Source organism: Procambarus clarkii, chromosome 23, assembly GCF_040958095.1.
Source record: "Procambarus clarkii isolate CNS0578487 chromosome 23, FALCON_Pclarkii_2.0, whole genome shotgun sequence".
Lineage (NCBI taxonomy): Eukaryota > Metazoa > Arthropoda > Malacostraca > Decapoda > Cambaridae > Procambarus > Procambarus clarkii.
Genome location: NC_091172.1, coordinates 33,869,124 through 33,882,614, shown reverse-complemented (window position 1 = coordinate 33,882,614; position 13,491 = coordinate 33,869,124). Strand labels below are relative to the sequence as shown.

Here is a 13,491-nt window from a genome sequence, read left to right as displayed (position 1 = left end):
TGTGTTAGTGATAGTTAGGGTTTCCCAGATTTTTTTTGTAATTTTATAATATTAAGTTCAAAACTTAAATTTCTGATGTTTTACATGAAAATAAAAAAATTACCATTAATGTAACATCTAAATCACTGGAAGAGTGTCATTAGCTATGTACACAAACCTTTCCTCTCCCATTCGATACATTTAATTTTGTGGTATAAATCTATGGTTGGGTTTCAGTGCAACTGCTTGGTTTAACTGATTCTTATTTATAGGGCAGTTAACAGTGTCCTTGAATGTCAAGCATTAAGATGGTAATTTCTAGACTTGATGGAGAGTAGCTCATGATGAAACAGTGTGATCAAGCTGTATGTTTTACTGTCAATAACCTTCAGTAAGTGTGCATGACTGTTGCCATTCAATTTTTAGATATTTGTCAACATTGATGAACAATTTAATCTTGAAGGTTACTTTAAATATGCTAGTTCCCTTCTCATATATATTGTAGATATTAAATGTAGCTGCCCCATAACCCTTAATGTTTCAACATGAAACAATGTTGGTGTCCCCCTCCCTCCCTCCCTTAACTAGGAAGGCATCAGAAGGTCAACTTGAGAAGAAGAAGTAATTATGAAGTGTATAACTGGATTATTGCCTATTTGTTTTAACATAAAATTCCATCTGGTGCATTCATCAACAAATTTTAAAGCATTTTTAATTTTTTTTGAATTTCATGTGTGATGTGATGCACTATAAGATGCCTGCTGCCATCATAGTTGAAAATATCCTTACCACTTTTGCCTAACAAACCCAGTCCTAACCTTTCCCCCTCTCTCTCTCCCCTGCCCTCAGAAGGTTAGATTCCCGCTCAAAAGACAGGTGGGTCTTACCCCCTTAGTGGATGACAGTTGCATGATATGCTCCTAACAAATTAATATGGGTTCTGTTAGTATGGAGTGAAGCAAGGAAATCTTGGCTCTCCTTGCAGTAAATCCTAATCTAAGCATTTTGTGTACTAGAGATAATGGAATCTTTTTGTGCACTCACTGCCTTGATATTAATTAAGTAGGTGTTCAATGGCTAAGAAGTTGCAGAACCCATGCTCGGTGATCATTTCACTCGGCAAGCTTTTTTTTTTATTGTGTAATGTTATGCAATAGTTACTTGCATGAAAATAAAGCATGATGAGCATATTCTGAGAATGATGTCTTATGTCTGTATATTAATTAAGAGCACAACATTACAGTCGTACATCTTTAGATAGTGAGTTTTCTAAGTAAATGTTTCATATTATTTTTGTGTTATATTCATATCTGTGTTTAAGCCTTAACTAGAACATTGGATGGTCTTGCATTTATGGTTCTTTCAAATAATAGCAATTTGTTTAGTGTTAACTTTTTTTTAGGATGTAGATATAGTAAATTATGCCACTCATCTAGATGCAAGGTTCATTATTCTGTAATAAGAGTGCATTATATTATTTTGTATTAAATGTTGAGTCAAGTAGAGACTAATGTGTTAGTGAGAGCAGATAATAAGATAATTAACAGGTAATGATTGGAGAAAGATGAGGTATTAATTGGTGCAGGAGTTTTGAGCAGCTATTAGTCACATTATGGTTGTGTGCACATTAGTAGTTTGCTTTGTCACTTTGTACAGAGTCATTTATCCACACTCTTCAAGCTACACTGCACTCATACTTGTATTTAGAATTAAATGTTTAATAAATCAGAAGTTAAATTGTATCGTGTAGTATTAATATATAATTTTGCAATAATTAATCAACAATAATAATAATAATAGGCTTTAGAATTTAGTGGCCTATTTGTGTGCTTTCATTTGGTGCTTGATAAAGCACATTCTTATGAAAAAGTCAAATATTATTATTATTATTTTCTTGCCACAAACCAAATCTTAGTTTGTACAATAGAGTACAGTATATTACAATTACTTTATTCTGATCATAATTTAATGTTTCCTTATTAGAAAGTGTATATGCAACTGCTTTTCAAAATTATAAAATTAACATTATCATATTAGAGGACACTCCTCTTGAAAGTAATTTTTTTTTTAGTTTAATGTCTACTGTAGGTATATGGAAAATTACTTAACAAAATAAGAGAAATGACAAGTACAGTATTTTCATTTTCTAAGAATTCCTCCACTTCTATATATATATTATATAATAGCCATCTTCACCAGCATCATTCTCTCCCTTTAACTACTTTTTAACCAAGCACACTACAAACCGTTAAAATCCTCTCGTTAGGTAGACTCTCTCCCCAAACATTTCTCCATTTATGCTCACTCTTGTTATTGTGTTACATTGATGCCCAGTGTTCAGTATATACATATTGTTCCCACTTCATTCTTCAATTTTGTGTTAAGATTCTGCTGGCAGTGTTATAGACACCTTTTTACCAGCTATCATATTTTCTTTACAGTTTCTAGTACTGTATAGTTTTAAGAGCTTCCATGCATGTTACATCACAAGTACAGTATATAAGTAAGGGTTGTATATCCTTTGCTGGCTTATTCTCTCTGGTAACTTCCGTTCCTTGCTAAGACTGTCTCAATAATGTGGCTGAGCAACTAACCCAACAACTCAAACATGAGAAATTAGATTCAATTATATGATAAGAGTCCAAAACATGGCCAAATGTTGTCATTTTCATTTAATTTCATGTGTGGGTTAGTTATTTATTCTCCTTTCTTGACTCGATGACTTGCTGTACAAGTTTTCTCACTCTTTAACCATATGAAATGTTTCATTTTTTTAATGATGTGCTCTAAACGTTCTAATCAAGAATTATAATTGCTGGTTTGTCTAGCGTGTGTGAAGCAGTTGCCAGTTGTTTAAGAAAGTTTGACAAATGAAAGTTTAGTTGATGACCATGGCCATGAAAACTGTCTTTGAGCTTCATCATTTTGTTTTTGACAAGTACGTTTTGTAATGTAAATTATATTCTGCACAAATATCATTGACATTGTTCACTGCTATTCTATTTCGCTGTTTTGAGCTCATTTTAGATGTACGTTATCTCTCAAGAAAGGTGAATTTCTATAGTATAAACTTTCTTATTTTGCATTTGTAATTTTCAGTTAATATTAATAAGTGTTCAGTATCTGCAATACACTAACCATATAGCACACGGCTTCTAAATTATCATTATGGTTTTTAAAGCAGCTTCTTATCTTCCAAACATGTTTGGCCAAGCAGAACATTTATTTAATCCTAACCATTGTGGGCATCCCATGGTGCAGCAACGAGAACAGCTGTAACAGTAGTTTATTTGCCTCTCAATGCATGGAAACGTTGCATTTTGCTCTACACTTAAACATCATGCAGTTCCTCTGCCTCCTTGTAGTTTCAACTCCAAAAATCTATAATATTGTTGAGAAAAACATCAGTCAATCTAGTGCTGCTAGTATAAAGATGACACGGTTGAAAATGCTTAATCAACTGTGCACTGTTAAAAAAATGGCCTGTGAAAGGTTCCTGCTAATACTATAGAATCTTGTTGATTATTATTTAAACAATTATACTTATCACATTGCCATCAGTTTGAATATTATACTTTACAATTATTCATGAATTTTGCACTTGCCAGTTATAGGGCATCTGTATACTTAAACATACAACCACACTAACTAGCATATTGTATACTTAAGCATACATTCACACTACCTAGCATATTATATACTTAAGCATACAACCACACTAACTAGCATATTATATACTTAAGCATACAACCACACTAACTAGCATATTTTTATAGACTATTCAGCTTGATTTAATATTCATCATTCTAACTTTCAATTCAAGTACAAAAGCAACACTCTTGCATTCCCATGACTCAATATGGATCATCACCTTGTAACTTTTCTCTAAATATGTCAGCAGACATATTTAGTGTACTGTACATGCATTTACATGTGCATGCATGCACATGTGTATGTGTATCTCTACTATATTTACATACAGTATTCAGTACTCTACAGTACAAGCTTAACTATAAATTATAAGTCTTTTGTATTGTACTTTACACATTAATGTTTGAAACTTTGCATATTTATAATGCTTTTATTATGTATATCTTATAAGACATTTATCTTTGAGTTTTGAGTGGAGCAAAAGTGATAGCAAAGTGTTATAATCTTGTGGATATAAAATATAATGCAGTATAAGCTTGTGGCACTATGTTATCCATAACTCCATTTAAATATACCTGTAGTTTATTTTCTTGGCATATCTTGTAATTATTTTATTATTCGTATCCTTTGCGACAAATAAGACCACAAATTCTACAGTTGCTTACATTTTGTTTAATATTCAGTATTTTTGTGCTTGTAAGTTGACCGATTAGATCTGCAAAGATTGTTAGGTTGAAAATTGACTGCAAGTGTACAAATGACTCTGTAGTATTTTGCCTTGTGCTAGTCTTCATGTCATTGATTTACTTGTAATAGAGCTGTCTTTCTTTGATGCCACACTTAGGAGACGGTTATAGTAAGTTGTGGACTTTTTGTTAGGCCTAGCTGTATGTATACATAGGCTTTTTGTGCTTTAGATGTTTAGCTGTATGTTGTGTGTTATATATTACTGCATATTTCATATTATATGGCATCTGTGAGTTTGTTTTACAAACATTTATGATTGCTTATTTCAACACTGCATATTTTGATGCATGTTCATATGTACATGTACAAATGAGCATGTAAACCCACAGACTGTGTACAACCACAGAGCATGTAAAACCACAGATGTGTAAAACCACACACACGTTGGGCGTGGGGATGACCGCCGGGGACGTCTCCAGTTCGAGCACACAGAGTTAAGGTCATCTTCCTTTTTGGGAGACGGGACACCACGAGCATAGCTCTCATCCTGTAACTACACTTAGGTAATTGCACACACACACACACACACACACACTAATATTCACCAAGTGATTTAATATTCACCAGGAAAAAAGAAGAGATATTTGACATCCAGTATCTTGGGAAAGTGTGATCATGTCCTGTTAGAAATTAAATATGCTTTGCGATATGGTCTAGAAGAGAATGGGGACATTGAAACGGCTGATAAACTCGATTTCATAAGAGGATTCTCTTGAAATTTGATTCTCTAAGTTCTGTGGGGCACTTAGAAATTTGTTTAACGAGTTCAATTCCACAAACTTGCTGCTAGGCAAGGAAGTAAATGAAATTTATCCCAAATTTTGTAAAATATACGATGAAGGAACACAAAAATTCATACCAAAACAGAGATGCAAGACCAGGAAACAGGTTTCGTTCTGCAGAAATTGTGAGAGGGCCAGAGAGGAAAAGACAAGAAAATGAGTTCAATATCGGAAGAGACTTATTCCATAAACATATCAGCACTACAAGCGAGAAAGAAACAGTTACACAACAGTGAGGAGAGAGGCAGAAAGGAACTTTGAGAAAGGTATAGCGGACAAATGTAAAACAAATCCAGGCCTTTTCTATAAATTTATTAAAAGCAACTTGCATGTAAAAGATAAAATCCAGAGATTGAGAATAGGGAACAGGACTACCGAGAATGAACAAGAAATGTGTTAAGCATTAAATGAACAGTTCCAAAGTGTGTACAAAATGAGGATTTTAGAGAGCTGGACTCAATGCCAGAGCAAACCATAAAAAACAGAGATTTCTCAAGTTGAAGTGGAAAAATTACAGTACTTGGTGGGCTAAGAAGACATAAAGCAGTTGGACCTGATAGTTTCACCTTGGGTGCTGCGAGAATGTGCAACCGAGCTGAGCATTCCACTCCAATTAATATTCCAGACATCCTTGTGTACAGGAATCTTAGCAGATATATGGAAAAAGGCAAACATAGTACCAATCTATGAAAATGGTAGTGGAGAAGACCCCTCTAAATTGTAGACCCGTGTCATTAACAACACTAGAAAACACTAGAAAAAATAGTTAAAGCCAAATGGGTTGAACACCTAGAGAGTAATGACATAATAACGGACATACATCATGGCTTTCAAACAGGCAGATACTGTGTAACAAACCTTAGTTTTTATGACAGAGCCATAGAGATACTACAGGAAAGAGGTGGTTAGGTTGACTGTGTCTATATGGACCTAAAAAAGGGTTTTGATAGTCCCACACAAGAAGCTGTTCTGGAAACTGGAATATGTTGGAGGGGTGATGGTGACTTCTGACATGGATGTATGTTGACACTGGCTTCCTATCTATCCAGGACTGCCGTGATCGCTACTGTCTTCGCTATCTTGCACGGTCCTTGCAACATCCTTCCTCTCGCCTCTGTCGTGTTTAACTTTTACCCCTCCTGTGGTTCCTGTTCTTCTTCACCACCTCCCTCTTTCTGTCTAGTTATCTCACTTACAGGATTCTCTTTCCGTTCGTATTTCTAATATTTCTCCTCGTGTTGTTCCTTCCGTGCCCCTGTGGAGAGTCTCCCTTCTGAAGTTTTGTACATCCTTGACCCACATCACTAAAGCCTTTACCCCTCCTAAGGTTCTGAAATGCCTCTTCCTTGAGCACTTTTCTTTGCACTCCCACTCTGTTTCCATCTTCACCGATGGGTCTAAGTCTGCGGATGGTGTAGGCTACTCTGTTGTTTTTCCCGACCTCACTTATATGTGTTGCCTATCTCCAGAGACTAGCATCTTCACAGCAGAGCTTTATGCTATTCTCTATGCCTTTCGTCTCCTGCTTTCTCGTTGTCAATCTTCCTTTGTAGTTGTCGTTGACTCTCGTAGTGCCCTCATGGCTTTAATCTGGTCCATCCAGTGGTCGTCGAGATTCAGCATTGGCTGTTTCTTATTTCCAGTAAATTTAAGTCAGTTGAGTTTTGCTGGGTTTCCAGCCATATTGATGTCTCTTTAAATGAGTGTATGGATGCTGCCGCTAGTGAAGCTGTCTACTCTGGTCCCATCTCCCGTAAAGGTATTCCTTATTCCGACTGTTATTCTGTTATTCATTCCTCCATCCTTGCCCGTTGGCAGGGTTGTTTGTCCTCTGTAGTTAGTACCAAGCTGCGTACTCTCAAACATAGTGTCCCCCTGTGGCCTTCCTCCTACCACCGTAACTGACGGTGGGAAACTGCTTTGGCAAGGCTGTGGATTGGCCATACTCGCTTAACCCACGGTCACTTAATGGAGCGTCGCCCTGCTCCTTATTGTCCAAATTGCGTTGTCCCTCTTACAATTGTGCATATCCTTGTTGAATGTCCTGACTTCCAGGACGAGCGTGTGTTTTGCTTTCCGACTGTCCCTCACGGTCACTTGTCCCTCGATAGAATTGTAGGTGAATTGGATACTTTTGATATCATTCGCCTCATGCATTTTTGTTCTTGTATTGGCATTCTTGGTGATATTTAGCACCCTCTGATTATTTCGCACTTTGATGGTGCTATATAGCCTTCCCGGTTTGGTGCCTTCTTTTGATAATTACCTTACCTTACCTTGGATACACAACAAGGCGTTAGCGGGTGATAGTGTTTCAGAGGCCATCATTTGTGAGAAAGCCTGGGTATTGCACGAAGACCTTGTGAAGAAAACCCCTGGAACGAGTGCAGATACAATAGATTTTAAGGCAAGCAGGGGATGGTTTGAAAAATTTGTAAAAATTTAGAAAAAGAATGTGATGCCTCACTACAGAGACATCTTGCGAAGAAGGGAAAAACAATCTTCCATGGACAGAGTTGTTGTGAGAAAATCGAGCAGTGAGCCACAACCAGGACCTAGTGGTATGCAGGCAAAACGTGCCAGAGAAAACACCCCAGATAGGTCCTCACTGCCTGATGTTGTTATGGAAGGGGACTCCCCTTCCAAACAGTAACATCTCTCCTCCCCCTCCTCACCATCTTCCATACGTCAACAGCAGTCATCAGCAAGGGTAAGTAATAACTTGAACATAGTTTTGTAGGTTTATTTAGATGAATTAGGTATAAAATTTAGTTTGAAGTGAAGTTTTTGGGTAGTCGGGAACGGATTAATTCATTTCCCATTATTTCTTATGGGGAAATTAGCTTCAGTTTACGAGTTTTCGGAATACGAGCTGTCTCCAGGAATGGATTGAACTCTTAAACCGAGGTACCCCTGTATATGGATGGTGAAATTCTAAAGAAACTGTTCATAACTTTTGTGAGACCAAAAATGGAATATGCAGCAGTTGTGTGGTGCCCAAATCTCAATAAGCACACAAATAAACTGGAAAAGGTGCTACTAAATGCTACTTTTGGCATGCTACAAAATGGCTTCTGGAACTGAAAAACAAGAGTTACGAGGAGAGACTGGAGGCGTTAAATATGCCAAAATTAGAAGATAGAAGAAAAAGAGGAGATATGATGACTACTTATAAAATAATAACAGGAATTGACCAAATTGACAAAGAGGAATTCCTGAAACCAACAACTTCAAGAACAAGAGGACAGAGATGTTGTGTAAAGATACCAAAAAGTATTATAAGTTTCTTTTGCAAACAGAGTGGTAGACGGTAGGTGAAGTTAAGTGAGAATGTGGTGGAGACCAATACCATCAGTAATTTCAAAGCGTTATATGACTGAGTACTGGGAAGATGGAACACCACGAGCGTAGCTCTCATCCTGTAACTACACTTAGGTAATTACACACACACACACACACACATATGGCAGTTAATATTATAATTGAGAGGACAGCTTCTGTTGCCTGTAGAAATCGATCCCATCTATCATAGGAGATTTCAACTACCGAAAGATAGACTGGGAGAACAAGGAACTGTATGGAGGTGAAGAAACATGAGGAACTAAGCTATTGGAAGTGGCAACAAGAAACTTTTTAAGCCAGCATATCAGGGGACCCAAAAGAATGAGAGGCAATAATGAACAAACGAGACTTGACCTGGTATTCACTCTGAACGACTCCTTCATAAGGGAAATTGACCTCGAAGTTCCTCGTGGGAATGAGTGATCACAGTTTACTGATGTTTGAGTATCTGGTCAAAGTAGGGTTAATGTACTCAAGGAAGGGACGAGGAAACACGAGGTTGGGCATTCCGAATGGGAAACTACGAAGATATAAGAAAATTCCTAACAGATATAAGATGGGAAACAGATCAAAGGATAGACTGCCCAAAACATGATGGACTACATCATGCAGAAGTGTAAGGAGGCAGCAGGCAAGTTTGTCCCAGTTCAAAAGGAAAAAAAATGCAAATGAGGAATTTGCTAATTAGCAAATTCCCTGATTAAATGAGGAGTTTAATCAGGGATGTAAGCTGGCAAGACAACTAAGTACAAGGGCATAGAGAAACTATAGAAATATCAGCACACTAGAGAGCAGAGAAAGATACCAGAGGGCCAGGAATGAGTACCTCATGGTGAGAATAGAGGCAGAAAGACTGTATGAAAATGACATAGCAAGAAAGGCACAGACTCAACCTAAATTGCTGCACAGCCATATCAGAAGGAAAACAACAGTAAAAGAACAGGTAAAGAAACTGAGGATAGGGGCAGACAGGTTCACTACAAATGACAAAGAGTTGTTTGAGGAACTCGATATGAATCTCCAGGAGGTCTTCACATTAGAGCAAGGAGAAGTTCCAGAGATAAGAGAGGAATATCTTACCATGTACCACTGGAGAAGTTTGAGAATACCAGTGGGGAGGTAGGGATGCATTTGTTTGAGTTTGATGTGACAAAGGCTATATGGTTGGATGGAATCTCACCATGGCTACTAAAAGGAAGAGGAGATGTACTGTGCCTGCCACTCGCAATGATGTGTAAGAAATCACTGGCAACAGGAGAACTGCCCAAAATTTGGAAGACTGCTACTATAGTCCCAATATACAAGAAGGTTGACAGACAGGAGGCACTTAACTACAGGCCAGTGTCCCTAACTTGAATACCATGAAGGTGATGGTGCAAAATAGGCGAGGGATTTTTTTTTTGTGCGACAAAAAAAAAAAAAACTGACAAGACAGACAAGGGTTGGTAGACTGCATATTTTTGGATTGCCAGAAAGTCTTTGACATAGTACCCATAGGAAACTAGTGCACAAGCTGGAGATGCAGGCAGCAGTAAAAGGGGAAGATACTCCATTGGATAAGGGAGTTCCTAAGCAACAAAAGACAGTGAGTCACTGTGAGGGGTGGGGGATAGGTCTCAGAGTGGCGAGGTGTCACCAGTGGAGTCCTACAGGGTTCAGCCCTTGGAACTATCATGTTTCTGATATATGTAAATGATCTTCCAGAGAGGATAGACTTGTTCCTCTCAATGTTTGCTGATGATGCAAAAAATATGAGGAGGATTAAGATCAAGGAAGATAACAAGATGCTACAAGATGACTTGAGACACTGAAGGAATGGTCAAATAAATGGCTGCTAAACTTTTACCCAAGTAAATGTAAGGTAATGAAACTAGGCAGAGGGAACATGGGGCCAGACGCTGGATACTAAATGGGAGATGACGTTCTCCACGAAAAGGACAAAGAGAAAAATATAGGAGTTGATACACGCCGAACGTGTCTCCTGATGCACACATCAAAGAATATCATTAGTGGCATATGTAAGGCTAGCTAACTTTAGACCTGGCTGCAAAACTGTTTGTGTAAGGAATCATTTAGAACTTTGTATACCACATATGTAAGACGTATACTGGAGTATGCGGCTCCAGCATGAAGTCCATACCTTGTCAAGCACAGGACAAAGCTGGAGAAAGTTCAGAGATATGCCACTAGACTAGTCCCAGAACTAAGATAAATGAGTTATGAGGAAAGGCTACATGAATTGCTCCTCGTGTCACTGGAAGACAGAAGAGCTCGATGAGATATGATAACCACATGCCAAATTCTCAGGGGAATTGACAGGGTAGATAAGGCTGGATTATTTAGCACAGGTGGAAGCTGAGTACCCAAATGAACCACAGAAACAGTGGAAAGAACTTTTTCAGTGTCAGTAGTTAATAAATGGAATGTACTAGGAAGTGATGTGTTGGATATTGAATCCATACACAATTTCAAACAGATATGATAGTTACCTCACCTAACATAATAATATATATTATATACTTATATGCAATATATATTATACAGTGAAACCTTGACGTACAAATGCCCCTACTTACAAATTTGTCGAATTACGACCCCCAATTTCGTCGGAAAATTCGACTCGACTTATGACCTTTGCCTCGACTTGCGACTTTGTTGATACACACGAGTCGACCGAGCGCGTGGTTCCTGGTGGCACGGGCAAGCCTGCCTTGGTTTTCCAAAGCCGTCCACTTAGTGACGATTGCGCTTGAATTCATTGTAAAGAATTTCATCGTTTTTGTGCTTTGTTGTTTTTTGAACACAAAAGTAATTATTATATATCATGCCATGGGTCCCAAGAAAGTCAGTGGTAAGGTTCAACCTAAGAAAATAGTTGTGAGTAGAGGCAGTAGAGTATGTGCCTTCCTCATTAAGAAAATGTGTGAAGGATGGAAAGAACTGCAAAGTTTTGTTCAAAATACTCAGCCAGATAAAGCTGTAGCAGGCCTTTGCATTGACCTTTTAAATGACACTGTGATGTCTCACTACAGACAAATGTTAAAATGTTGGGAAAAACAAGTGTCTTTAGACAGTCTTAGTAAGACAAGCAAGCAGTGAGCCGCAACCAGGTCCTAGTGGTATGCCTGCAAAACGTAGGAGTGTGTGTACCCCAGAGAAGTCATCACTGCCTGATGTTATAATAGAAGGGGACTTCCCCTTCCAAACACTAACACTTCTCCTCTTTCCCCCCTCCTCACTGTCTTCCATACGCCAACGTGTCATCAATAAAGGTAAGCTATAACTTGTACATACTATAGTACAAAATATGTATGTGTAATATGTATGAAATGTATTTTGAAGTTAATATTTTTGGGAGTGTGGAATGGATTAATTCAATTTACATTATATCATATGGGAAAATTCGTTTGAAGTTATGAACTTTCGAGTTACGACCCGCCTCTGGGAACGAATAAAATTTGTAAATGGAGGTACCACTGTACAGTATACATACAAAATATAAATATATATATATGTATATATATATATAGAAGATATATATATATATATATATATATATATAATATATCTTCTATATATTATATATATATTATATATATTATATATATATTATATATAATATATATATATATATATATTATATATAATATATATATATATATATATATATATTATATATAATATATATATAAAATCTATCAAGAAACTCGTAATAGGTTATCATACTTATTATACAGGCATGAAAATGGGTGCATGGGTTCACCAATTTGTGTTGTGGATGTTGTTTAACAAGCACATATTGAAGCATGCATATATCGACACAAGTATACTGTACATTTATATATATACTCCTAAGCATTCAATAGTTGTTGGCATGCATATGTGCAATATTTGTCCTTCATAATACATATTATAATTATGTAATATACTGTATGTCTATACTTCAGTCAGTCAAGTTCTTAGTGATTTTTTTAATTAGAACAGTGTATGTAAGTAAATAAATAATGAGCATAATTTTTGGTAGATTAATTAATATTAGTTTTAACAGTTAAATTATTTTAGCAGAAAATTTTTATATTTTTGGGAAGCTTCTTTTGTATTCAACTTCATATACTGTATTTTGAGTCACCAGGTATTTTTTTTGTTTTCACTTTGAGGGAGTTGAATACCCTTTTTATATTATTTAATATTATTTTAAGCCATAATGCTGTTAGTATAACCATGTGGGTGTTTTCTAGCAGCACCATGTTACTGTGGTGTAGCTGAGTGCACGGTAACTCTGGAGCACCATAGTCAGTGTACTACAGCACTACTATGTAACTAGGGTGAACCTCATCACTCACTGTACGGCAACAGTCAAATACTTGAGCGTCTCCTAGCTTTTAATGTGCTACCAGATTTCTAAATTGTAGTCTTATGAGTTTCTTTTGTTTTCAATTAATTACTGGGTTATTTATTAATGATAAAAGAGTGTGACTAACATTAGTATGGTTGTGGCCTGGCATCCCCATGCAGGAGGCCATTACACAGGAGGGCTCAGGAGAGGCCATCAACCAGCTATACATGACCACCATGCGCAAGTATGAAGCCATCAAAGATGAGTACGATTCACTCAGAAAGAGGTATTCAGAATTAGTTGCTGCACATTCCAACAACATCTCCAAATTGGAACTTACACAGGTTTGTTCATTAATTTATTTTATATCCAAAGTGCATAAGATATCCCAACTGTGTTTTATATAAGATAGTTTTAAGAACTTGCACATGATGATGGTTCCCCCCCCCCCTCCATTGCGACTATTGTACATAAAGTAATAGGTAGGTCAACAATAGAGAATATAAATATTCTGGTATGGGTTATGTATATCTTCACATTAAATAGCAGAAAGCCCTTTGAGTTGCATTGTGAAATAAAGTAAAACTACTTGAAAATAATGCAAAAGGCGGCAACATTGGCAGGAGAAGTGAGGGTAAAGACCTTCTTTGTTTC

At 36.9% G+C, this 13,491-nt stretch overlaps 1 protein-coding gene across 14 annotated transcripts in view; it reads left to right on the top strand.

The window, feature by feature from the left end:
* Dlg5 (Discs large 5) overlaps positions 1-13,491 on the top strand; it is a 365,892-nt gene that overhangs the window by 242,212 nt on the left and 110,189 nt on the right. For 11 of the 14 annotated variants that reach the window (XM_069330159.1, XM_069330162.1, XM_069330157.1 and 8 more), the window contains 2 exons: positions 829-855; positions 13,017-13,181. In XM_069330159.1, the coding sequence (XP_069186260.1) occupies positions 829-855; positions 13,017-13,181 (192 nt within the window). Of the gene's footprint in view, positions 1-828; positions 856-4,474; positions 4,487-13,016; positions 13,182-13,491 lie in introns of all 14 variants that reach the window. The other 3 variants (XM_069330153.1, XM_069330160.1, XM_069330152.1) reach the window with 2 other exon arrangements.